The sequence below is a fragment of the Thunnus albacares genome, chromosome 8 (genome assembly GCF_914725855.1).
Source record: "Thunnus albacares chromosome 8, fThuAlb1.1, whole genome shotgun sequence".
Classification (NCBI taxonomy): Eukaryota; Metazoa; Chordata; class Actinopteri; order Scombriformes; family Scombridae; genus Thunnus; species Thunnus albacares.
The window spans coordinates 22,668,685-22,692,983 of record NC_058113.1 but is presented as its reverse complement, the minus strand read 5'-3'; the positions used below and the strand labels follow the sequence as shown (position 1 = coordinate 22,692,983).

General features: G+C 38.5%; 7 protein-coding genes and 1 long non-coding RNA gene across 9 annotated transcripts; 7 read left to right on the top strand and 1 right to left on the bottom strand.

The window, feature by feature from the left end:
• Positions 1 to 29: 29 nt before the first annotated feature.
• LOC122987967 lies at positions 30 to 23,339 on the bottom strand. The gene is made up of 3 exons (XR_006404673.1): positions 22,572 to 23,339; positions 17,732 to 17,736; positions 30 to 41 (listed from the first exon to the last, which is right to left on the bottom strand). It is a non-coding gene; the product is annotated as an uncharacterized LOC122987967 (long non-coding RNA).
• LOC122987964 (trypsin-1-like) lies at positions 927 to 2,347 on the top strand. Its single transcript, XM_044360021.1, has 6 exons — positions 927 to 981; positions 1,070 to 1,220; positions 1,343 to 1,593; positions 1,701 to 1,837; positions 2,009 to 2,110; positions 2,250 to 2,347. The coding sequence occupies exons 1-6, from the start codon at positions 942 to 944 to the stop codon at positions 2,295 to 2,297; spliced, it is 729 nt and encodes a 242-aa protein (XP_044215956.1). The 5' UTR covers positions 927 to 941; the 3' UTR covers positions 2,298 to 2,347.
• Positions 4,350 to 5,853, top strand: LOC122987963 (trypsin-1-like). Its single transcript, XM_044360020.1, has 6 exons — positions 4,350 to 4,455; positions 4,544 to 4,694; positions 4,817 to 5,067; positions 5,175 to 5,311; positions 5,483 to 5,584; positions 5,725 to 5,853. The coding sequence occupies exons 1-6, from the start codon at positions 4,416 to 4,418 to the stop codon at positions 5,770 to 5,772; spliced, it is 729 nt and encodes a 242-aa protein (XP_044215955.1). The 5' UTR covers positions 4,350 to 4,415; the 3' UTR covers positions 5,773 to 5,853.
• LOC122987961 (trypsin-1-like) lies at positions 7,843 to 9,396 on the top strand. Its single transcript, XM_044360018.1, has 6 exons — positions 7,843 to 7,948; positions 8,037 to 8,187; positions 8,310 to 8,560; positions 8,668 to 8,804; positions 8,976 to 9,077; positions 9,217 to 9,396. Exons 1-6 carry the CDS (start codon positions 7,909 to 7,911, stop codon positions 9,262 to 9,264), a joined length of 729 nt encoding a protein of 242 aa, XP_044215953.1. The 5' UTR covers positions 7,843 to 7,908; the 3' UTR covers positions 9,265 to 9,396.
• Positions 11,359 to 12,889, top strand: LOC122987962 (trypsin-1-like). Its single transcript, XM_044360019.1, has 6 exons — positions 11,359 to 11,440; positions 11,529 to 11,679; positions 11,802 to 12,052; positions 12,161 to 12,297; positions 12,469 to 12,570; positions 12,710 to 12,889. The coding sequence occupies exons 1-6, from the start codon at positions 11,401 to 11,403 to the stop codon at positions 12,755 to 12,757; spliced, it is 729 nt and encodes a 242-aa protein (XP_044215954.1). The 5' UTR covers positions 11,359 to 11,400; the 3' UTR covers positions 12,758 to 12,889.
• On the top strand, positions 14,853 to 16,379 carry LOC122987960 (trypsin-1-like). The gene is made up of 6 exons (XM_044360017.1): positions 14,853 to 14,933; positions 15,022 to 15,172; positions 15,295 to 15,545; positions 15,653 to 15,789; positions 15,961 to 16,062; positions 16,202 to 16,379. The coding sequence occupies exons 1-6, from the start codon at positions 14,894 to 14,896 to the stop codon at positions 16,247 to 16,249; spliced, it is 729 nt and encodes a 242-aa protein (XP_044215952.1). The 5' UTR covers positions 14,853 to 14,893; the 3' UTR covers positions 16,250 to 16,379.
• On the top strand, positions 18,237 to 19,687 carry LOC122987966 (trypsin-2-like). 2 transcript variants are annotated; one of them, XM_044360024.1, is made up of 6 exons: positions 18,237 to 18,318; positions 18,512 to 18,666; positions 18,752 to 19,004; positions 19,106 to 19,242; positions 19,336 to 19,437; positions 19,564 to 19,687. In XM_044360024.1, exons 1-6 carry the CDS (start codon positions 18,279 to 18,281, stop codon positions 19,609 to 19,611), a joined length of 735 nt encoding a protein of 244 aa, XP_044215959.1. In that variant the 5' UTR covers positions 18,237 to 18,278; the 3' UTR covers positions 19,612 to 19,687. The 2 variants fall into 2 exon arrangements, with proteins under 2 accessions (XP_044215959.1, XP_044215958.1); XM_044360023.1 differs by lacking the exon at positions 18,237 to 18,318 and having other exon boundaries at positions 18,560 to 18,662.
• mrpl17 (mitochondrial ribosomal protein L17) lies at positions 20,354 to 23,970 on the top strand. Its single transcript, XM_044360022.1, has 3 exons — positions 20,354 to 20,715; positions 23,348 to 23,416; positions 23,533 to 23,970. The coding sequence occupies exons 1-3, from the start codon at positions 20,542 to 20,544 to the stop codon at positions 23,785 to 23,787; spliced, it is 498 nt and encodes a 165-aa protein (XP_044215957.1). The 5' UTR covers positions 20,354 to 20,541; the 3' UTR covers positions 23,788 to 23,970.
• The last annotated feature ends 329 nt before the right edge of the window (positions 23,971 to 24,299 follow it).

The following is a 24,299-nucleotide window of genomic DNA, read 5'->3' as shown; positions in this document are numbered from 1 at the left end:
AGGTGACTTCATCTACTAATTGTGCAATGAATGTTTAGTTTCTTGTTGTTCACCTCTTTTCACTTTCCTGAATCAACATCTTTTCAAGTGTCGAACAAAGTTTAGACACGTTGGTTGGTTTTCCTGTGAAAGCCACAATCTGCACAACTGTGGTTGTGAACCAGGCCATCTGCAGAGCTGCTGCCACGTCTTCATAGAACAGCACTCTATCCATGTCAAGGTTTACGATAACAAAATACATTCTGTGCTGAATAGAGATGCAATCCCTTGTAGAGCTGAAAATATGTTACACGAAATGGTTAGAAACAGTCATCTGAGATTCCAAGAGATATTGTAGTTTTTGTTCCTCAGATAAGTGAACTCATCTAGAAGACATGCAGGCATTACGTGATCAAAGATCAATCAGTCTATGTCATATGGATAATCATTTTCATATAAATGCACACATTTGCTACACTGAATTTTAAAATGCATTCAAATGTATTTTTTAATCAGTGTCCATTATTTACAATTACATTTAATGTTACTCTATAAAGATTTACAAACAATACAAGCAATGTGCTTGCTCATGGGGGAATCGTTGGGTCTCTGTAAATTAAAGAGTACAATCTAGATCTGCTCTTTGTGAAAGGTGCCCTGAGATGACTTTTGTTGTTATCTGGCACTATATAAATAAAATTGAATTGAATTGAATTGAACTGAGTTGAATTGAACTGAACTGGATTTAAGCCATGTCAGTCATCAGTGCCTGACACATCACCACCCATCAGCATAATAAAATATTTGCTTTTCCCAGAATACCCACAATAATTTTTCCAGGATTCTGATTGGTGAAAAACAACTTTGGGAGGTATGTTCGTCAAGGAAACAGGAGAGCTGCTTTTCGATATAAACCGGGGCTCCAGGTGAAGTCCTCTCATCGACAGGATCACACAGCAACCATGAGGTCTCTGGTCTTCGTTCTGCTCATCGGAGCTGCTTGTAAGCATATATCTCTCCCAGCCCTAATCACTGTAATGTAAAAACTTTCACTTGGCCACTAACTGTTTGGCTCCCTGTGTGTTTTCAGTTGCCACGGAAGACGACAAGATCGTCGGAGGGTATGAGTGCCAGGCCCACTCCCAGCCCCATCAGGTGTCTCTGAATGCTGGCTACCACTTCTGTGGTGGTTCCCTGGTCAACGAGAACTGGGTTGTGTCTGCTGGTCACTGCTACAAGTCGTAAGCACATTCTTCATGTTTTTCCAGCATAATTGGTATTATCCAAGTGATATACAAATGTATATGTACTAGTCATTTTTCTGTGTTTTTGCACTTATCCTTTGTTTATTGTCTTTTTCCAGTCGTATTCAGGTGCGTCTTGGAGAGCACCACATCAGGGTCGCTGAGGGAACCGAGCAGATCATCAGCTCCTCCCGTGTCATCCGCAACCCCGGCTACAACCCCTACACCATCGACAATGACATCATGCTGATCAAGCTGAGCAGGCCTGCCATCCTCAACCAGTATGTGCAGCCTGTGGCTCTGCCCACCAGCTGCGCCCCCGCTGGCACCATGTGTCTTGTCTCTGGCTGGGGCAACACCATGAGCTCCGGTGAGTATCATCTGCATTTGAACAGCTAGGACTTACAGAATGTTTCAGAGCAACATTTGTGTTTTTTTTAATTGTTTTTCACCCATACTATCTTTTAAACATTACAGTTGATGACGGTGACAAGCTGCAGTGCCTGGACCTCCCCATCCTCCCCCAAGCGGACTGTGACAACGCCTACCCTGGCATGATCACTAATGCCATGTTCTGTGCTGGATTCCTGGAGGGCGGCAAGGATTCCTGCCAGGTACGTAACAAAAGGAATCTGCAAAGGGCCTAGCTCTAGACCTGTGCTTCTGGGTTGAAAAATCAAGAATATTGGTATTTCAATATAAGTATATTTTTTATTTTTAATATTGAAATATATTGAAATCATTTATTCTTTCATTCTGTTCACTGTTCATATTCTCTCTTTCAGGGTGACTCTGGTGGCCCCGTTGTGTGCAACGGTGAGCTGCAGGGTGTCGTGTCCTGGGGATACGGATGTGCTGAGAGGGGCCACCCTGGTGTTTACTGCAGGGTATAGCTAAAATATCTCTTCATAATAAATTAAATCACTATTTCAACTGAACTTTCACATTTTGCATGTCCAGTTAACATTCAACATATATGCTGCTGGCTGCCTGTTTTAACTAACCTCTTTCTCTCTCCATTCCCAGGTGTGCCTCTTCAACCAGTGGCTGGAGGAGACCATGGCCAGCAATTAAATCTGATCATGCAACCATCATCTTATTCTGCTGCCTTTCTTCCATTATTCTAACTCTAGTAATGTTGTAGAGTTTTGAAAAATGTGCAGCCATTTCTCATCTGCATCAATAAAGTCATACACCTGACTGCATACAATTGTTCTTTCCATTTTTTTAGCCTTTGTCTTCCTACATCGTGGTATTCTCATCACAGCACTATAAAACTTAGCCTTGATTTTTCGCTAAGGTTTTAAAACAGTTCACTGCCCTTCATAATACATTAGAAACAAGGCAATCACTGCTTATCTTATCCTGCTTATCGTATGTCTACTGTTTATACTGTATTTTGACATCCAAACTGGTAAAATGACAAACTTTGTCATTGCAAAATTCTATTCAATCTATTCAAAATCTATTCAAAGAAAAATAATTTGTCCAGCAACAAATAAACATGTAATCAGAGGAAGTGCATTTATCATTAGTTACATAAATTAGAGGTACATGTGTATGTGACCTTAATGTTTATAATACTGCAGCTTGTGTTAAAATGGGCTCAAAAGCCTTGTGTAAACAGAAATACCAATGCAAAATATTTATTAATTACATACCCAAGATCCTATTTGATATTATACATTATTCTGTTATGATATATTATGATATATAAGGGCCTAAATATCGGATTACTTCTGTGTTGACCACTTTTTGCACTTTGGGTGTATGTTTAATGTATTTGTTGTCTTATGATATGATTCAGATTTTTAAAAACTCTTCTATTCATTTTAGTTAGAATTACCTAAAACTTTGGCAAATACAATCAACTCTGCAAACAACCTATTACCTCAAAAGACTCATATCAGCTCAATTTTTTGGAGAGCAAATAAAAACCTGCAGTGGAACAACACGGATAAACAGGAATACAAGTGTAATAGAGAAAATAAAGGCACTGTAGTTATGTTAATTACTGTGAGAAAATATAAACTAGCAGAAAATCTTTTCACAGAGAGACACCTGAAGTAGAGACAGACCTCATAAAAATACAGCATATCCACAGTCTGGACAATGAGACAAGAAGACATAAACAGTCCTGGAAACTTACAGAGGAAAGAATCACTGAGAACAAGATGTGCTTCCTTTTAAAATGTGACAAATATTATTATATTAAAATATAATTCTTTGGAAATTTTGATGTGGTGGCATATTTACTGGCATATTTACTGGCACAACATGTGGATGTATATTATACACTGAGTGAATCAGTAACAACATCCTTCTGAATGTGCCACATAAAGGTGAATAGAAGTCACTGCTCTGTATTTAATCCCCTGTAATGATTATTATGGCCGTTTTTTTAACGTATTTCTTATTGCCTTCAAAGTAAATTATTTTGAATTAATAATATAGTTTTTCCTATTCCCTAATAATAATTACGTGAAATTTGCCTGATTTTTTTTTAAATTAACCCATGTATTTACTATCATTTGTGTAGTATTATTTGAACTAATTCTTCACTTTAACATATTCACAATGTTATTGCATAACATGATATGACATGTACTGAGTTAAAATCAAAGGGGGAGAAGGAGAAATAATTCATACTGTATGTACATTTTACAGTAGTTGTGAAACTGCGTTCCTTACTGTTTTCCTTTGTGAAGGCTAGAGCCTGACAGCAAGTCAGCCTGTGAGAGAGGCTCCACCTGGCACTGCGTCAGGGCCCGAGTCAAGGCCAGGATGACAGGAAGACATGCAGGCATTACATAATCAAAGATCAATCAATCTATGTCATATGGATAGTCATTTTTATATAAATGCATATATTTGCTACACTGAATTTTAAAATGCATTTAAATGTGTTTTTTAATCAGTGTCCATTATTTACAATTACATTTAATGTTACTCTAAAAAGATTAACAAACAATAGAATTTAAACCATGTCAGTCATCAGTGCCTGACACATCACCACCCATCAGCAAAAAAAAGTTTGCTTTTCCCAGAATACCCACAATCATTTTTCCAGGATTCTGATTGGTGAAAAACAACTTTGGGAGGTGTGTTCAGCACGGAAACAGGAGAGCTGCCTTTCCATATAAACCGGGGCTCCAGGTGAAGTCCTCTCATCGACAAGATCACACAGCAACCATGAGGTCTCTGGTCTTCGTTCTGCTCATCGGAGCTGCTTGTAAGCATATATCTCTCCCAGCCCTAATCACTGAATTATAAAAACTTTCACTTGGCCACTAACTGTTTGGCTCCCTGTGTGTTTTCAGTTGCCACAGAGGACGACAAGATCGTCGGAGGGTATGAGTGCCAGGCCCACTCCCAGCCCCATCAGGTGTCTCTGAACTCTGGCTACCACTTCTGTGGTGGCTCCCTGGTCAATGAGAACTGGGTTGTGTCTGCTGCTCACTGCTACAAGTCGTAAGCATATTCTTCATGTTTTTCCAGCATAATTGGTATTATCCAAGTGATATACAAATGTATATGTACTAGTCATTTTTCTGTGTTTTAGCACTTATCCTTTGTTTATTGTCTTTTTCCAGTCGTATTCAGGTGCGTCTTGGAGAGCACCACATCAGGGTCTCTGAGGGAACCGAGCAGTTCATCAGCTCCTCCCGTGTCATCCGCAACCCCAACTACAACCCCTACACCATCGACAATGACATCATGCTGATCAAGCTGAGCGAGCCCGCCACCCTCAACGAGTTTGTGCAGCCTGTGGCTCTGCCCACCAGCTGCGCCCCCGCTGGCACCATGTGTCTTGTCTCTGGCTGGGGCAACACCATGAGCTCCGGTGAGTATCATCTGCATTTGAACAGCTAGGACTTACAGAATGTTTCAGAGCAACATTTGTGTTTTTTTTAATTGTTTTTCACCCATACTTTCTTTTAAACATTGCAGTTGATGACGGTGACAAGCTGCAGTGCCTGGACCTCCCCATCCTCCCCCAAACCGACTGTGACAATGCCTACCCTGGCATGATCACTGATGCCATGTTCTGTGCTGGATTCCTGGAGGGCGGCAAGGATTCCTGCCAGGTACGTAACAAAAGGAATCTGCAAAGGGCCTAGCTCTAGACCTGTGCTTCTGGGTTGAAAAATCAAGAATATTGGTATTTCAATATAAGAATATTTGTTGTTTTTAGTATTGAAATATATTGAAATCATTTATTATTTCACTCTGTTCACTGTTCATATTCTCTCTTTCAGGGTGACTCTGGTGGCCCTGTTGTGTGCAACGGTGAGCTGCAGGGTGTCGTGTCCTGGGGATACGGATGTGCTGAGAGGGACCACCCTGGTGTTTACTGCAGGGTATAGCTAAAATATCTCTTCATAATAAATTAAATCACTATTTCAACTGAACTTTCACATTTTGCATGTCCAGTTAACATTCAACATATATGCTGCTGGCTGTCTGTTTTTAACTTACCTCTTTCTGTCTCCATTCCCAGGTGTGCCTCTTCAACCAGTGGCTGGAGGAGACCATGGCCAGCAATTAAATCTGATCATGTGACCATCATCTTATTCTGCTGCCTCTCTTCCGTTATTCTAACTCCAGTAATGTTGTAGAGTTTTGAAAAATGTGCAGCCATTTCTCATCTGCATCAATAAAGTCATACACCTGACTTGCATACAATTGTTCTCTCCATTTTTTTAGCCTTTGTCTTCCTACATCGTGGTATTCTCATCACAGCACTATAAAACTTAGCCTTGATTTTTCACTAAGGTTTTAAAACAGTTCACTGTCCTTCATGATACATTACAAACAAGGCAATCACTGCTTATCTTATCCTGCTTATCCTATGTCTACTGTTTATACTGTATTTTGACATCCAAACTGGTAAAATGACAAACTTTGTCATTGCAAAATTCTACTCAATCTATTCAAAATCTATTCAAAGAAGAATAATTTGTCCAGCAACAAATAAACAGGCAGTCAGAGAAAGTGCATTTATCATTAGTTACATAAATTAGAGGTACATGTGTATGTGACCTTAATGTTTATAATACTGCAGCTTGTGTTAAAATGGGCTCAAAAGCCTTGTGTAAACAGAAATACCAATGCAAAATATTTATTAATTACATACCCAAGATCCTATTTGATATTATACATTATTCAGTTATGATATATTATGATATATAAGGGCCTAAATGTCGGTATTACTTCTGTGTTGACCACTTTTTGCACTTAATGTTTGGGTGTATGTTTAATGTATTTGTTGTCTTATGATATGATTCAGATTTTTAAAAACTCTTCTATTCATTTTAGTTAGAATTACCTAAAACTTTGGTAAATACAATCAACTCTGCAAACAACCTATTACCTCAAAAGACTCATGTCAGCTCAATTTTTTTGGAGAGCAAACAAAATCCTGCAGTGGAACAACATGGATAAACAGGAATATAAGTGTAATAGACAAAATAAAGGCACTGTAGTTATGTTAATTACTGTGAGAAAATATAAACTAGCAGAAAATCTTTTCACAGAGAGACACCTGAAGTAGAGACAGACCCCATAAAAATACAGTATATCCACAGTCTGGACAATGAGACAAGAAGACATAAACAGTCCTGGAAACTTACAGAGGAAAGAATCACTGAGAACAAGATGTGCTTCCTTTTAAAATGTGACAAATATAAGTAATAATATAAAATATATTAGAATATAATTCTGTGCCAATTTTGGCATATTTACTGGCACAACATGTGGATGTATATTATAAACTGAGTGAATCAGTAAAAACATCCTTCTGAATGTGCCAAATAAAGGTGAATAGAAGTCACTGCTCTGTATTTAATCCTCTGTAATGATTATTACAGCTGTTTTTTGGGTTTGTTTGTTTTTTTTACCTTTTTCTTATTGCCTTTACTGTCAATTATTTTGACTTAACAGTATAGCTTTTTTTCTTTTCCCCAATAATAATTACATGAAATTTGTCTGTTTTTTAAATTAACCCATGTTTTTAGTATCATTAGTAAAGTTATTATTTGAACTAATTCTTCACTTTAACATATTCACAATGTTATTGCATAACATGATATGACATGCATTGAGTTCAAATCAGAGGAGGAGAAGGAGAAATAATTCATACTGTATGTACATTTTACAGTAGTTGTGAAACTACGTTCCTTACTCTTTTCCTTTGTGAAGGCTAGAGCCTGACAGCAAGTCAGCCTGTGAGAGAGGCTCCACCTGGCACTGCGTCAGGGCCCGAGTCAAGGCCAGGATGACAGGAAGACATGCAGGCATTACATAATCAAAGATCAATCAATCTATGTCATATGGATAGTCATTTTTATATAAATGCATATATTTGCTACACTGAATTTTAAAATGCATTTAAGTGTGTTTTTTAATCAGTGTCCATTATTTACAATTACATTTAATGTTACTCTAAAAAGATTAACAAACAATAGAATTTAAACCATGTCAGTCATCAGTGCCTGACACATCACCACCCATCAGCAAAAAAAAGTTTGCTTTTCCCAGAATACCCACAATCATTTTTCCAGGATTCTGATTGGTGAAAAACAACTTTGGGAGGTGTGTTCAGCACGGAAACAGGAGAGCTGCCTTTCCATATAAACCGGGGCTCCAGGTGAAGTCCTCTCATCGACAAGATCACACAGCAACCATGAGGTCTCTGGTCTTCGTTCTGCTCATCGGAGCTGCTTGTAAGCATATATCTCTCCCAGCCCTAATCACTGAATTATAAAAACTTTCACTTGGCCACTAACTGTTTGGCTCCCTGTGTGTTTTCAGTTGCCACAGAGGACGACAAGATCGTCGGAGGGTATGAGTGCCAGGCCCACTCCCAGCCCCATCAGGTGTCTCTGAACTCTGGCTACCACTTCTGTGGTGGTTCCCTGGTCAATGAGAACTGGGTTGTGTCTGCTGCTCACTGCTACAAGTCGTAAGCACATTCTTCATGTTTTTCCAGCATAATTGGTATTATCCAAGTGATATACAAATGTATATGTACTAGTCATTTTTCTGTGTTTTAGCACTTATCCTTTGTTTATTGTCTTTTTCCAGTCGTATTCAGGTGCGTCTTGGAGAGCACCACATCAGGGTCAATGAGGGAACCGAGCAGTTCATCAGCTCCTCCCGTGTCATCCGCAACCCCAACTACAACCCCTACACCATCGACAATGACATCATGCTGATCAAGCTGAGCGAGCCCGCCACCCTCAACGAGTTTGTGCAGCCTGTGGCTCTGCCCACCAGCTGCGCCCCCGCTGGCACCATGTGTCTTGTCTCTGGCTGGGGCAACACCATGAGCTCCGGTGAGTATCATCTGCATTTGAACAGCTAGGACTTACAGAATGTTTCAGAGCAACATTTGTGTTTTTTTTAATTGTTTTTCACCCATACTTTCTTTTAAACATTGCAGTTGATGACGGTGACAAGCTGCAGTGCCTGGACCTCCCCATCCTCCCCCAAACCGACTGTGACAACGCCTACCCTGGCATGATCACTGATGCCATGTTCTGTGCTGGATTCCTGGAGGGCGGCAAGGATTCCTGCCAGGTACGTAACAAAAGGAATCTGCAAAGGGCCTAGCTCTAGACCTGTGCTTCTGGGTTGAAAAATCAAGAATATTGGTATTTCAATATAAGAATATTTTTTATTTTTAGTATTGAAATATATTGAAATCATTTATTCTTTCACTCTGTTCACTGTTCATATTCTCTCTTTCAGGGTGACTCTGGTGGCCCCGTTGTGTGCAACGGTGAGCTGCAGGGTGTCGTGTCCTGGGGATACGGATGTGCTGAGAGGGACCACCCTGGTGTCTACTGCAGGGTATAGCTAAAATATCTCTTCATAATAAATTAAATCACTATTTCAACTGAACTTTCACGTTTTGCATGTCCAGTTAACATTCAACATATATGCTGCTGGCTGCCTGTTTTAACTAACCTCTTTCTGTCTCCATTCCCAGGTGTGCCTCTTCAACCAGTGGCTGGAGGAGACCATGGCCAGCAATTAAATCTGATCATGTGACCATCATCTTATTCTGCTGCCTTTCTTCCATTATTCTAACTCCACTAATGTTGTAGAGTTTTGAACAATGTGCAGCCATTTCTCATCTGCATCAATAAAGTCATACACCTGACTTGCATACAATTGTTCTTTCCATTTTTTTAGCCTTTGTCTTCCTACATCGTGGTATTCTCATCACAGCACTATAAAACTTAGCCTTGATTTTTCACCAAGGTTTTAAAACAGTTCACTGCCCTTCATGATACATTACAAACAAGGCAATCACTGCTTATCTTATCCTGCTTATCCTATGTCTACTGTTTATACTGTATTTTGACGTCCAAACTGGTAAAATGACAAACTTTGTCATTGCAAAATTCTATTCAATCTATTCAAAATCTATTCAAAGAAAAATAATTTGTCCAGCAACAAATAAACATGTAATCATAGGAAGTGCATTTATCATTAGTTACATAAATTAGAGGTACATGTGTATGTGACCTTAATGTTTATAATACTGCAACTTGTGTTAAAATGGGCTCAAAAGCCTTGTGTAAACAGAAATACCAATGCAAAATATTTATTAATTACATACCCAAGATCCTATTTGATATTATACATTATTCTGTTATGATATATCATGATATATAAGGGCCTAAATATCGGATTACTTCTGTGTTTACCACTTTTTGCACTTAATGTTTGGGTGTATGTTTAATGTATTTGTTGTCTTATGATATGATTCAGATTTTTAAAAACTCTACTATTCATTTTAGTCAGAATTACCTGAAACTTTGGCAAATACAATCAACTCTGCAAACAACCTATTACCTCAAAAGACTCATGTCAGCTCAATTTTTTTGGAGGGCAAACAAAAACCTGCAGTGGAACAACATGGATAAACAGGAATACAAGTGTAATAGACAAAATAAAGTCACTGTAGTTATGTTAATTACTGTGAAAAAATATAAACTAGCAGAAAACTTTTCACAGAGAGACACCTGAAGTAGAGACAGACCCCATAAAAATACAGCATATCCACAGTCTGGACAATGAGACAAGAAGACATAAACAGTCCTGGAAACTTACAGAGGAAAGAATCACTGAGAACAAGATGTGCTTCCTTTTAAAATGTGACAAATATAAGTAATAATATAAAATATATTAGAATATAATTCTGTGCCAATTTTGGCATATTTACTGGCACAACATGTGGATGTATATTATACACTGAGTGAATCAGTAAAAACATCCTTCTGAATGTGCCAAATAAAGGTAAATAGAAGTCACTGCTCTGTATTTAATCCTCTGTAATGATTATTACAGCTGTTTTTGGGGTTGTTGTTTTCTTTTACCTTTTTCTTATTGCCTTTACTGTCAATTATTTTGATTCAACAGTATAGCTTTTTTTCTTTTCCCCAATAATAATTACATGAAATTTGCCTGATTTTTTTTAAATTAACCCATGTTTTTAGTATCATTAGTAAAGTGTTATTTGAACTAATTCTTCACTTTAACATATTCACAATGTTATTGCATAACATGATATGACATGCATTGAGTTCAAATCAGAGGGGGAGAAGGAGAAATAATTCATACTGTATGTACATTTTACAGTAGTTGTGAAACTGCGTTCCTTACTCTTTTCCTTTGTGAAGGCTAGAGCCTGACAGCAAGTCAGCCTGTGAGAGAGGCTCCACCTGGCACTGCGTCAGGGCCCGAGTCAAGGCCAGGATGACAGGAAGACACGCAGGCATTACATAATCAAAGATCAATCAATCTATGTCATATGGATAGTCATTTTTATATAAATGCATATATTTGCTACACTGAATTTTAAAATGCATTTAAGTGTGTTTTTTTAATCAGTGTCCATTATTTACAATTACATTTAATGTTACTCTCAAAAGATTAACAAACAATAGAATTTAAACCATGTCAGTCATCAGTGCCTGACACATCACCACCCATCAGCAAAAAAAAGTTTGCTTTTCCCAGAATACCCACAATCATTTTTCCAGGATTCTGATTGGTGAAAAACAACTTTGGGAGGTGTGTTCAGCACGGAAACAGGAGAGCTGCCTTTCCATATAAACCGGGGCTCCAGGTGAAGTCCTCTCATCGACAAGATCACACAGCAACCATGAGGTCTCTGGTCTTTGTTCTGCTCATCGGAGCTGCTTGTAAGCATATATCTCTCCCAGCCCTAATCACTGAATTATAAAAACTTTCACTTGGCCACTAACTGTTTGGCTCCCTGTGTGTTTTCAGTTGCCACAGAGGACGACAAGATCGTCGGAGGGTATGAGTGCCAGGCCCACTCCCAGCCCCATCAGGTGTCTCTGAACTCTGGCTACCACTTCTGTGGTGGCTCCCTGGTCAATGAGAACTGGGTTGTGTCTGCTGCTCACTGCTACAAGTCGTAAGCACATTCTTCATGTTTTTCCAGCATAATTGGTATTATCCAAGTGATATACAAATGTATATGTACTAGTCATTTTTCTGTGTTTTAGCACTTATCCTTTGTTTATTGTCTTTTTCCAGTCGTATTCAGGTGCGTCTTGGAGAGCACCACATCAGGGTCAATGAGGGAACCGAGCAGATCATCAGCTCCTCCCGTGTCATCCGCAACCCCAACTACAACCCCTACACCATCGACAATGACATCATGCTGATCAAGCTGAGCGAGCCCGCCACCCTCAACGAGTTTGTGCAGCCTGTGGCTCTGCCCACCAGCTGCGCCCCCGCTGGCACCATGTGTCTTGTCTCTGGCTGGGGCAACACCATGAGCTCCGGTGAGTATCATCTGCATTTGAACAGCTAGGAGTTACAGAATGTTTCAGAGCAACATTTGTGTTTTTTTTTAATTGTTTTTCACCCATACTTTCTTTTAAACATTGCAGTTGATGACGGTGACAAACTGCAGTGCCTGGACCTCCCCATCCTCCCCCAAACCGACTGTGACAACGCCTACCCTGGCATGATCACTGATGCCATGTTCTGTGCTGGATTCCTGGAGGGCGGCAAGGATTCCTGCCAGGTACGTAACAAAAGGAATCTGCAAAGGGCCTAGCTCTAGACCTGTGCTTCTGGGTTGAAAAATCAAGAATATTGGTATTTCAATATAAGTATATTTTTTATTTTTAATATTGAAATATATTGAAATCATTTATTCTTTCACTCTGTTCACTGTTCATATTGTCTCTTTCAGGGTGACTCTGGTGGCCCCGTTGTGTGCAACGGTGAGCTGCAGGGTGTCGTGTCCTGGGGATACGGATGTGCTGAGAGGGACCACCCTGGTGTCTACTGCAGGGTATAGCTAATATATATCTTCATAATAAATCAAATCACTATTTCAACTGAAATTTCACATTTTGCATGTCCAGTTAACATTCAACATATATGCTTCTGGCTGTCTGTGCTAACTTACCTCTTTCTCTCTCCATTCCCAGGTGTGCCTCTTCAACCAGTGGCTGGAGGAGACCATGGCCAACAATTAAATCTGATCATGCAACCATCATCTTATTCTGCTGCCTTTCTTCCATTATTCTAACTCCAGTAATGTTGTAGAGTTTTGAACAATGTGCAGCCATTTCTCATCTGCATCAATAAAGTCATACACCTGACTTGCATACAATTGTTCTCTCCATTTTTTTAGCCTTTGTCTTCCTACATCGTGGTATTCTCATCACAGCACTATAAAACTTAGCCTTGATTTTTCACTAAGGTTTTAAAACAGTTCACTGCCCTTCATGATACATTAGAAACAAGGCAATCACTGCTTATCTTATCCTGCTTATCCTATGTCTACTGTTTATACTGTATTTTGACATCCAAACTGGTAAAATGACAAACTTTGTCATTGCAAAATTCTATTCAATCTATTCAAAATCTATTCAAAGAAAAATAATTTGTCCAGCAACAAATAAACAGGCAGTCATAGAAAGTGCATTTATCATTAGTTACATAAATTAGAGGTACATGTGTATGTGACCTTAATGTTTATAATACTGCAGCTTGTGTTAAAATGGGCTCAAAAGCCTTGTGTAAACAGAAATACCAATGCAAAATATTTATTAATTACATACCCAAGATCCTATTTGATATTATACATTATTCTGTTATGATATATTATGATATATAAGGGCCTAAATATCGGATTACTTCTGTGTTGACCACTTTTTGCACTTAATGTTTGGGTGTATGTTTAATGTATTTGTTGTCTTATGATATGATTCAGATTTTTAAAAACTCTACTATTCATTTTAGTCAGAATTACCTGAAACTTTGGCAAATACAATCAACTCTGCAAACAACCTATTACCTCAAAAGACTCATGTCAGCTCAATTTTTTTGGAGGGCAAACAAAAACCTGCAGTGGAACAACATGGATAAACAGGAATACAAGTGTAATAGACAAAATAAAGTCACTGTAGTTATGTTAATTACTGTGAAAAAATATAAACTAGCAGAAAACTTTTCACAGAGAGACACCTGAAGTAGAGACAGACCCCATAAAAATACAGTATATCCACAGTCTGGACAATGAGACAAGAAGACATAAACAGTCCTGGAAACTTACAGAGGAAAGAATCACTGAGAACAAGATGTGTTTCCTTTTAAAATGTGACAAATATAAGTAATAATATAAAATATATTAGAATATAATTCTGTGCCAATTTTGGCATATTTACTGGCACAACATGTGGATGTATATTATACACTGAGTGAATCAGTAAAAACATCCTTCTGAATGTGCCAAATAAAGGTGAATAGAAGTCACTGCTCTGTATTTAATCCTCTGTAATGATTATTACAGCTGTTTTTGGGGTTGTTGTTTTCTTTTACCTTTTTCTTATTGCCTTTACTGTCAATTATTTTGATTCAACAGTATAGCTTTTTTTCTTTTCCCCAATAATAATTACATGAAATTTGCCTGATTTTTTTTAAATTAACCCATGTATTTAGTATCATTAGTAAAGTTATTATTTGAACTAATTCTTCACTTTAACATATTCACAATGTTATTGCATAACATGATATGACATGCATTGAGTTCAAATCAGAGGGGGAGAAGGAGAAATAATTCATACTGTATGTACATTTTACAGTAGTTGTGAAACTGTGTTCCTTACTGTTTTCCTTTGTGAAGGCTAGAGCCTGACAGCAAGTCAGCCTGTGAGAGAGGCTCCACCTGGCACTGCGTCAGGGCCCGAGTCAAGGCCAGGATGACAGGAAGACATGCAGGCATTACATAATCAAAGATCAATCGATCTATGTCATATGGATAGTCATTTTTATATAAATGCATATATTTGCTACACTGAATTTTAAAATGCATTTGAATGTGTTTTTTAATCAGTGTCCATTATTTACAATTACATTTAATGTTACTCTCAAAAGATTAACAAACAATGGAATTTAAACCATGTCAGTCATCAGTGCCTGACACATCACCACCCATCAGCAAAAAAAAGTTTGCTTTTCCCAGAATACCCACAATCATTTTTCCAGGATTCTGATTGGTGAAAAACAACTTTGGGAGGTGTGTTCAGCACGGAAACAGGAGAGCTGCCTTTCCATATAAACCGGGGCTCCAGGTGAAGTCCTCTCATCGACAGGATCACACAGCAACCATGAGGTCTCTGGTCTTCGTTCTGCTCATCGGAGCTGCTTGTAAGCATATATCTCTCCCAGCCCTAATCACTGAATTATAAAAACTTTCACTTGGCCACTAACTGTTTGGCTCCCTGTGTGTTTTCAGTTGCCACAGAGGACGACAAGATCGTCGGAGGGTATGAGTGCCAGGCCCACTCCCAGCCCCATCAGGTGTCTCTGAACTCTGGCTACCACTTCTGTGGTGGCTCCCTGGTCAATGAGAACTGGGTTGTGTCTGCTGCTCACTGCTACAAGTCGTAAGCACATTCTTCATGTTTTTCCAGCATAATTGGTATTATCCAAGTGATATACAAATGTATATGTACTAGTCATTTTTCTGTGTTTTAGCACTTATCCTTTGTTTATTGTCTTTTTCCAGCCGTATTCAGGTGCGTCTTGGAGAGCACCACATCAGGGTCAATGAGGGAACCGAGCAGTTCATCAGCTCCTCCCGTGTCATCCGCAACCCCAACTACAACCCCTACACCATCGACAATGACATCATGCTGATCAAGCTGAGCGAGCCCGCCACCCTCAACGAGTTTGTGCAGCCTGTGGCTCTGCCCACCAGCTGCGCCCCCGCTGGCACCATGTGTCTTGTCTCTGGCTGGGGCAACACCATGAGCTCCGGTGAGTATCATCTGCATTTGAACAGCTAGGAGTTACAGAATGTTTCAGAGCAACATTTGTGTTTTTTTTAATTGTTTTTCACCCATACTATCTTTTAAACATTGCAGTTGATGACGGTGACAAGCTGCAGTGCCTGGACCTCCCCATCCTCCCCCAAACCGACTGTGACAACGCCTACCCTGGCATGATCACTGATGCCATGTTCTGTGCTGGATTCCTGGAGGGCGGCAAGGATTCCTGCCAGGTACGTAACAAAAGGAATCTGCAAAGGGCCTAGCTCTAGACCTGTGCTTCTGGGTTGAAAAATCAAGAATATTGGTATTTAAATAGAAGAATATTTGTTATTTTTAGTATTGAAATATATTGAAATCATTTATTCTTTCATTCTGTTCACTGTTCATATTCTCTATTTCAGGGTGACTCTGGTGGCCCCGTTGTGTGCAACGGTGAGCTGCAGGGTGTCGTGTCCTGGGGATACGGATGTGCTGAGAGGGACCACCCTGGTGTCTACTGCAGGGTATAGCTAAAATATCTCTTCATAATAAATTAAATCACTATTTCAACTGAACTTTCACATTTTGCATGTCCAGTTAACATTCAACATATATGCTGCTGGCTGCCTGTTTTAACTTACCTTTTTCTCTCTCCATTCCCAGGTGTGCCTCTTCAACCAGTGGCTGGAGGAGACCATGGCCAGCAATTAAATCTGATCATGTGACCATCATCTTATTCTGCTGCCTTTCTTCCATTATTCTAACTCCAGTAATGTTGTAGTTTTGAAAAATGTGCAGCCATTTCTCATCTGCATCAATAAAGTCATACACCTGACTTGCATACAATTGTTCTTTCCATTTTTTTTAGTTTTTTTTAGCCTCTGTCTTCCTACATCGTGGTATTCTCATCACAGCACTATAAAACTTAGCCTTGATTTTTCACTAAGGTTTTAAAACAGTTCACTGTCCTTCATGATACATTACAAACAAGGCAATTACTGCTTATCTTATCCTGCTTATCCTATGTCTACTGTTTATACTGTATTTTGACATCCAAACTGGTAAAATGACAAACTTTGTCATTGCAAAATTCTATTCAATCTATTCAAAATCTATTCAAAGAAAAATAATTTGTCCAGCAACAAATAAACAGGCAGTCATAGAAAGTGCATTTATCATTAGTTACATAAATTAGAAGTACATGTGTATGTGACCTTAATGTTTATAATACTGCAACTTGTGTTAAAATGGGCTCAAAAGCCTTGTGTAAACAGAAATACCAATGCAAAATATTTATTGATTACATACCCAAGATCCTATTTGATATTATACATTATTCTGTTATGATATATTATGATATATAAGGGCCTAAATATCGGATTACTTCTGTGTTGACCACTTTTTGCACTTAATGTTTGGGTGTATGTTTAATGTATTTGTTGTCTTATGATATGATTCAGATTTTTAAAAACTCTTCTATTCATTATAGTTAGAATTACCTAAAACTTTGGCAAATACAATCAACTCTGCAAACAACCTATTACCTCAAAAGACTCATGTCAGCTCAATTTTTTGGAGAGCAAACAAAAACCTGCAGTGGAACAACATGGATAAACAGGAATACAAGTGTAATAGACAAAATAAAGGCACTGTAGTTATGTTAATTACTGTGAGAAAATATAAACTAGCAGAAAATCTATTCACAGAGAGACACCTGAAGTAGAGACAGACCCCATAAAAATACAGTATATCCACAGTCTGGACAATGAGACAAGAAGACATAAACAGTCCTGGAAACTTACAGAGGAAAGAATCACTGAGAACAAGATGTGCTTCCTTTTAAAATGTGACAAATATTATTATATTAGAATATAATTCTTTGGAAATTTTGATGTGGTGGCATATTTACTGGCACAACATGTGGATGTATATTATACACTGAGTGAATCAGTAAAAACATCCTTCTGAATGTGCCAATAATTATGTGCCATAAAGGTGAATAGAAGTCACTGCTCTGTATTTAATCCCCTGTAATGATTATTACGACCGATTTTTTTTTCTTTTTTATTGCCTTCAATGTTTGAATTAACAGTATAGTTTTTTCTCTTCCCTAATAATAATTATGTGAAATTTGCCTGATTTTTTTAAAATTAACTAGTGTATTTATTATCATTTGTGTAGTATTATTTGAACTAATTCTTCACTTTAACATATTCACAATGTTATTGCATGACATGATATGACATGCACTGAGCTAAAATCAAAGGGAGAGAAGGAGAAATCATTCATACTGTATGTATATTTTACAGTGGTTGTGAAACTGTGTTCCTTACTGTTTTCATTTATGAAGGCTATAGCCTGACAGCAAGTCAGCCTGTGAGAGAGGCTCCACCTGGCACTGTGTCAGGGCCCGAGTCAAGGCCAGGATGCTGATTACAATTTGTACTAAACATGCTGCACTGTGCGGAAACCCAGCCACAGCCAGAATGGAACAAACAAAAATAACACACACTGTTTGAATGTGCATTTTTGAGTCAGAACTGTTTTTTTTTTCAAGCAGAGTCCATGTAGAATCCAACTATGAAAGTCCTGCTTTGGATAAACTTTTATTACAGTATTATTCCAAGGTTTTGATTGGTCAGCAGCATCTGGGGTGTGTCTTGACAGTTTGCACTGGTTAAAGCAGTCAATAAAAACCCAACATGGCTCTCCTTCTCTTTTGATCTTCCGTCACCTAATCATGAGGTCTCTGGTTTTTGCCCTACTCCTGGGAGCTGTGTGTACGTATGGACCACATGTAGAGAGCACCAACATTCAGAATATATTTATTACAGGATTAGTGCCCTACAGCTTACAAATCAATTACATGGCCAAAAAAATCTTGAATCTATGAATGACCCCAAAGATGCAAAGGAGATACAAAACACTTTTTTATGAAATTAATGAAAGATGTAAGGAATATCCTTTTTTCAGTTGCCACAGAGGATGACGAAATTGTTGGAGGGTATGAGTGCACGCCTCATTCTCAGCCCCATCAGGTGTCTCTGAACTCTGGCTACCACTTCTGTGGTGGCTCCCTGGTCAACGAGTACTGGGTTGTGTCTGCTGCCCATTGTTACAAATCGTCAGTATGATTAAAGATTTAAAAACATATCTTCAGTTCTCTGCTTTTCCTCTGCAGCTTCTCCCTCTCAAGTTTGACCTCTCTTTTAGCAAAATGGACATTCTGTTCTGGGTGATCACAACCAATGGTTCATGGATGGCAATGAACAGATCATTCCTGCTGCCCGCGTGATCCCGCATCCCAACTATGAGTCCTGGTTCGTTAACAATGACATCATGCTGATCAAGTTGAGCAAACCTGCCACTATCAACCAGTACGTCCAACCTGTGGCTCTGCCCACTAGCTGTGCTCCTGCTGGCACTATGTGCAAAGTCTCTGGATGGGGCGTGACCATGAGCTCCTGTGAGTATCAAATACAGTCTCAATACAGTGATGCTGTTTTTCACTCTTATATTTGTCAATCTTTCATTTTTCCTTCTGTGTCTGGTTTTGTATCTCCACAGCTGCTGATAGCAACAAGCTACAGTGCCTGGACATCCCCATCCTGTCTGATGAGGACTGTGACAACTCCTACCCTGGCATGATCACCGAGGCCATGTTCTGTGCTGGATACCTGGAGGGAGGCAAGGACTCCTGCCAGGTATGTATCTCTACTTTTGCAAAATGCATAAAGCATTTAGTTTAGACTCAGCTCTCTAACATGTGTTAAATTTCATGTCTCTCTCTTTCTCAGGGTGACTCTGGTGGTCCTGTTGTATGTAACAGGGAGCTGCAGGGTGTTGTGTCCTGGGGCTTTGGGTGTGCAGAGAAAAATCACCCCAGTGTCTATGCCAAGGTAAAAATAAGTTTCCTTATCATTGTTGTGTTTTATGACACAGAAAAATACCATACAATTCACATAACCTGATGTGAAATGTGAGTTTACAAATTTTTACCCATGTTTTCCTTTCTCCTGCTTTAGACCTGCATATTCACAGACTGGCTGCACAGCACCATGGCCACTTACTGAGTCTGGTCCAATCATACCTCTGCCGTTTCTATACTGCACAAACCCAATGTAAATGAAACTTTGCTTGTTATAATGGAGATTAAAATGAAATAAAAATATAAGACCTGCATTTTTAGTCTTGGTTTTTATTCCTCTCTGTCTGTCTCTCCATATGATCTGGATATCTCCCAACACTTTATGAGAAAAATAATAAAAATCTTATGTTATTTAAAATTTGTGATGAATATTCCTGTACATTTTATAAGTCTCATAACATATTGAGGTCATATAGTTATAATCAACAAATAGAAGAAGAAAAAACAGCACAAAAATGAAGAACTAGTGTTTAAATACGATTTAAGGAATATGCTTTCTTAAGAAACTTGGAAAAGCAGAAACTTTAATGACAGAAAGTGATATTGAGCAAGTTTTATTGTAAATTTAATTATAACATAACATAACATATTTTTTTAACATAATCGAGACAAAAAACATCAAAACGATGTGTTCAAGTATCCATTTGGTACACCTAAGCCACTTCATCTATTCTTCTGTAACAACAACAGCAATACTACTAGTAATAATAACAACAACAACAACAACAACAATAATAATAATAATAATAATAATAATAATAATAATAATAATAATAATAATAATAATAATAATAATAATAATAATGATAAATTGTTATTTCTATGGTTCTTTGTTGTCGTTTTCTTTTTCTGAGTTTAAGCGGAACCTTTAATCTCCCAGTTCCATGACCAAGTCGGACAAATTTTGTCGGTGCACCACCAATGTCAAACCCTGGAGCCTTCGCGCAGACAGCCGACCTCAGGATTTGTTATCACGTGTAAATAATTGTTATTATTCAGCTATAGGACAGTTTAAATAAACTCTTCTCCCGTCGGTTGGCAGTTTGTGTGCCGCAGGACAAACTCACCGGACAAAATGCGCCTCACGTTGAACATGTTGATCTCTCACGGCCGTGTGGCCCGGAAGATGGGTCTGGGTCCTCAGTCCCGAATCAACATGCTCCGGAACATCCTTACTGGACTGGTCCGACACGAGAGGATAGAAACCACGCAGGCCCGAGCAGATGAAGTTCGCTTCTACGCAGAAAAGGTGACGACTGATGATGGTGCCATAATAATAATAATGAAACGTGTGCTGGATTAAATGTCTCTGTTCGTCTTTCAGTTAAACTCAAGCATGATTCAATTTAAAATTATTTTTCTTGCTGTGGAATTTGTAACTAAATACATCAGTTATAAAACTACAAATTAATATCTCTAATAAAATGGTCGTATTTCCATTAATTGTCCAATTTTGTCGATTAGTTCAGTCAGTGTACACTACATGGCCATAAGTATGTGGGCACTCAAACATTACACCCTGATGTTACCCAAATTTCAGAGCACTATTTGATTCTGATTTAATCTTTGAACCACAGATTTTTTTAAAAAAAAAAAGTTGTCTATTTCTGCTTCCTTCAACTAAGAACCATCTCCAGAATTAAAACAGTAGTTTAACACAGTGACCTGGAAAAAGTCATTCATGCACTTATCATCTCTAGATTAGACTACTGTAACTTCCTCCTGTCTGGTATAAACCAAAAGTCACTCTCTCGCCTCCAACTAGTCCAGAATGCAGCAGCTCGGCTTCTTACTGGTTTTAACAGATGACATCACATCACCCCAATCCAGGCGTCTCTCCACTGGTTACCTATTCGATTTAGAATTGATTTTAAGATTTTACTGATCACTTTTATAGCACATTTGGATCTGGCTCCAAGCTACATAACAGATGTGACCCCATATGAGCAGCCTTAGATCCTCAGGTGGGGCCTTCTGGCTGTTTTGAAGTCGAGGCTTAAATCTAAAGGTGACTGTGCTTCTGCCTTCGGCTTTGAAACAACCGGCCTGAGGTGATAAGGCTCGCAAAATCACTGACTTTTAAAACCCATATTTATAGACTTACTTTTATGTGATGTTGTCTTTTTACCACCTTTTTATTAATCTTTTTTTACTGCCTTTTTTCTTTCATTGTCTTTTTGTCTTCTCTCTACTGTGTTTTGGTGTCTTTTGTCTTCTCGTCTGAACTTTATCCCAATTTTGTCTTGCTTTTGTTTTGTTTTGACCTTCTGTTTGGCTTTCTGTTGTTTTATTGTCTTCTGAGTACCCCGCTTTTGTTTTGTCTGTCTTTGTCTTTGTGAAAAACAGCACCAGACCAAAAGTGCACTAAAATATATGGACAGGAGTGTCCGAATATTTCTGGCCATATAGTAGGGCTGAGTGATTTTGAGAAAATACGTAATTTGTGATTTATTTTGACTGATATTGCAATTGTGATCAAGATGTATTATACTGGTTTTCTGTTGAATAGTCTTACTCCCCAAAACATCTTGGCATTAGTTTGCAAAGTGATTGAACCAGTTGTCATAATCTGTCAAGCATATTTTCTTACACATTTCCATAAGATTTTTTTTGTAAATGTGTCCTGAATTGACAAATTGCTCTCAGGCGAATCTTGACTTTCACTAATGAAGGGGAATGTGTGAAGTGTTAGATCAACCCGTTCTCTAAAATAGCTCAGAGGTGCATCTCATGAACCTTCAATTGGCAAGCATGAATAGATAGAGCACAACACAGTGTTCTAATTTCTGACAATGGAAGAACAACAAGGAAATGAACAGCATCAGCAGCCGGGAAGAGGAAGAAGAGGAGTAAGGCTGTGTGAAGAAGGGTAGGGAGGCAAAACAGAGGAGGAGGTAGAAGAGGCAGATGAAATAAGGGCAACGATTGTGGACCGTGGTCTCAATCATGGTCTTACAATGGCCGAGGCCGGTCGAAGGTTGCAGCCGAATGTTGGGAGAACGACGGTGTTCTCAGTCACTCAAATTTTTTGTAGACAGAACAAGTATGTAATCCAACAATGTACATTGTACTGTAATACTGTATACTTACTGTAATGTTTCATACAGTATTTTGACACATTTCCCCTTTAACAAATATTGCACCTCCTGCCATTTGAAAATTGCAGTAGGCCATATTGCGATTTTGATAAAATTTCGATTAATTGTTCAGCCCTACCATATATAGTTTGAACCATTAAATATTGTGTTATCAACAGCTTCTTCCCCCAGGATGTCAGGATCATTAACACTATAGATCTTCCCACAAGCACACCCAACCCCCCCCCCTTACTCTCCCATGAACTTTCACAGTGAACAGTAAAATGCTTTGCTGCAAACTCATTGCGCTACCTCATGTTTACCTTTGCCGCTATTTTAAGGCTTTTATTTATTTTTGTGTACTTCTGTGTATTTATATAATTCTTTTACCTTATGTTTCTGAAACTTTCTTAATACATTAGTATATTTTTAGTAATCTTATATTTTTAGTAGTTTAAGTATGCAAGTACTGAGAAATGACGATAAAGAAATCTTGAATCTCTTGAATCTTGAATTCGTTGTATAGTAAGTTTATCATTGCCATTAGAATATCCATAAAATATTAGTTATCTAACCTGATGCTGCATGTGTTAGTTGATGATGAAGAATTAATAGAATCAGTATTATCAAAGGAAAACTGAGGTATTCCTGCAGAAAACCTGAGATGTCTTCAAGGACGCTTTAGCATCACCTGACAGCTTCTTGTCCAGCATTATGTACTTACATACATCTTCTTTTGTGAAGAAGGTCCTCTCTCCTTTACACATAATAGTTCTGACTGTATGTGTTTTCTCTTTTTCCCAGCTGATTGACTACGCCAAAAAGGGAGACATGGACGAGAAGGCGATGAAAATGGCCAGCTTTTGGTTGACAGTAAGTATCTGCAGCGCTTATAAAACTTTGTGAAGCAACAAGCTCTGTTGTTCTTGATCTAAACTGGTTGATATTAAGTTGTGGTTTAGTTTGAGTCTTTTTTTTCCTCTCTTCAGGAAAAGGATCTGGTCCCAAAGCTCTTTAAGGTCCTCGCACCGCGGTTTGAGACCCAGTCAAATGGCTACACACGGATGGCACGCATTCCCAACAGACAGAACTTGGATAAAGCCAAGATGGCCGTCCTGGAGTACAAAGGCAACCCCTTCCCTCCTCTGTATCCTGTGAAAAAAGAGAACGAACTGGCTCTGATCAACCAGCTGCTCAAAGGCTACAGAGAGGAGAAGGCACAACAGTTAGCTACAAAAGTTTAATTAACAGGATCACAGTGATTGATGGTGGTTGGAGGTTGGTGGTTTGGAGCCTGCAGATGCTGCAGATTGTGGCTTAGAGACACTGAAAGAACAGTTCAAAAGCGTCAACGGAAGCCAAGAATATTTCTGTGAACAGATATTTGTGGCTGAATGTGTATTAATAAATATTATTTCTCAACAGAAGTTACAGATTTTCACTTTATTTCAGTTTATTTTATATTGAACACTGATAATCCAGGTCTAGACCAAGGGAGATTTCCTTAAACGATAGGTTCACAATTTTTCAAGTCTGTTTTAAAACAATGGTCAGGTGCCCATTTGAAAATTGAAACAGGTTTTGCTTGTTATCATTCATCCTGTCCATACTGGCAATTAAAAGATCTCTTCTTAATGCACTTTCAATGCAAGTGATGTTGGACAAAATCCACAGTTCTCCTTTTGTGCAAAATGTATACAAGAGTTTTCTCTTAAGTTAATATGAGGTTTCAGCAGTTGGTTAAGTCTTTTTAGTA

What these genes read in the sequence shown, in the direction of transcription:
- LOC122987964 (XM_044360021.1), top strand. Translation starts at nt 942, where the DNA reads ATGAGGTCTCTGGTCTTCGTTCTGCTCATCGGAGCTGCTT. An exon ending in TCTGCTCATCGGAGCTGCTT is followed by an intron (nt 982 to 1,069) that starts GTAAGCATATAT and finishes GTGTGTTTTCAG; the next exon opens with TTGCCACGGAAGACGACAAG. An exon ending in GCGGCAAGGATTCCTGCCAG is followed by an intron (nt 1,838 to 2,008) that starts GTACGTAACAAA and finishes TCTCTCTTTCAG; the next exon opens with GGTGACTCTGGTGGCCCCGT.
- LOC122987963 (XM_044360020.1), top strand. Translation starts at nt 4,416, where the DNA reads ATGAGGTCTCTGGTCTTCGTTCTGCTCATCGGAGCTGCTT. An exon ending in TCTGCTCATCGGAGCTGCTT is followed by an intron (nt 4,456 to 4,543) that starts GTAAGCATATAT and finishes GTGTGTTTTCAG; the next exon opens with TTGCCACAGAGGACGACAAG. An exon ending in ACCCTGGTGTTTACTGCAGG is followed by an intron (nt 5,585 to 5,724) that starts GTATAGCTAAAA and finishes CTCCATTCCCAG; the next exon opens with GTGTGCCTCTTCAACCAGTG.
- LOC122987961 (XM_044360018.1), top strand. Translation starts at nt 7,909, where the DNA reads ATGAGGTCTCTGGTCTTCGTTCTGCTCATCGGAGCTGCTT. An exon ending in GCTGCTCACTGCTACAAGTC is followed by an intron (nt 8,188 to 8,309) that starts GTAAGCACATTC and finishes GTCTTTTTCCAG; the next exon opens with TCGTATTCAGGTGCGTCTTG. An exon ending in GGGCAACACCATGAGCTCCG is followed by an intron (nt 8,561 to 8,667) that starts GTGAGTATCATC and finishes TAAACATTGCAG; the next exon opens with TTGATGACGGTGACAAGCTG.
- LOC122987962 (XM_044360019.1), top strand. Translation starts at nt 11,401, where the DNA reads ATGAGGTCTCTGGTCTTTGTTCTGCTCATCGGAGCTGCTT. An exon ending in GGGCAACACCATGAGCTCCG is followed by an intron (nt 12,053 to 12,160) that starts GTGAGTATCATC and finishes TAAACATTGCAG; the next exon opens with TTGATGACGGTGACAAACTG. An exon ending in GCGGCAAGGATTCCTGCCAG is followed by an intron (nt 12,298 to 12,468) that starts GTACGTAACAAA and finishes TGTCTCTTTCAG; the next exon opens with GGTGACTCTGGTGGCCCCGT.
- LOC122987960 (XM_044360017.1), top strand. Translation starts at nt 14,894, where the DNA reads ATGAGGTCTCTGGTCTTCGTTCTGCTCATCGGAGCTGCTT. An exon ending in TCTGCTCATCGGAGCTGCTT is followed by an intron (nt 14,934 to 15,021) that starts GTAAGCATATAT and finishes GTGTGTTTTCAG; the next exon opens with TTGCCACAGAGGACGACAAG. An exon ending in GCTGCTCACTGCTACAAGTC is followed by an intron (nt 15,173 to 15,294) that starts GTAAGCACATTC and finishes GTCTTTTTCCAG; the next exon opens with CCGTATTCAGGTGCGTCTTG.
- LOC122987966 (XM_044360024.1), top strand. Translation starts at nt 18,279, where the DNA reads ATGAGGTCTCTGGTTTTTGCCCTACTCCTGGGAGCTGTGT. An exon ending in GGGCGTGACCATGAGCTCCT is followed by an intron (nt 19,005 to 19,105) that starts GTGAGTATCAAA and finishes GTATCTCCACAG; the next exon opens with CTGCTGATAGCAACAAGCTA. An exon ending in GAGGCAAGGACTCCTGCCAG is followed by an intron (nt 19,243 to 19,335) that starts GTATGTATCTCT and finishes TCTCTTTCTCAG; the next exon opens with GGTGACTCTGGTGGTCCTGT.
- mrpl17 (XM_044360022.1), top strand. Translation starts at nt 20,542, where the DNA reads ATGCGCCTCACGTTGAACATGTTGATCTCTCACGGCCGTGTGGCCCGG. An exon ending in TTCGCTTCTACGCAGAAAAG is followed by an intron (nt 20,716 to 23,347) that starts GTGACGACTGAT and finishes TCTTTTTCCCAG; the next exon opens with CTGATTGACTACGCCAAAAA. An exon ending in TGGCCAGCTTTTGGTTGACA is followed by an intron (nt 23,417 to 23,532) that starts GTAAGTATCTGC and finishes TCCTCTCTTCAG; the next exon opens with GAAAAGGATCTGGTCCCAAA.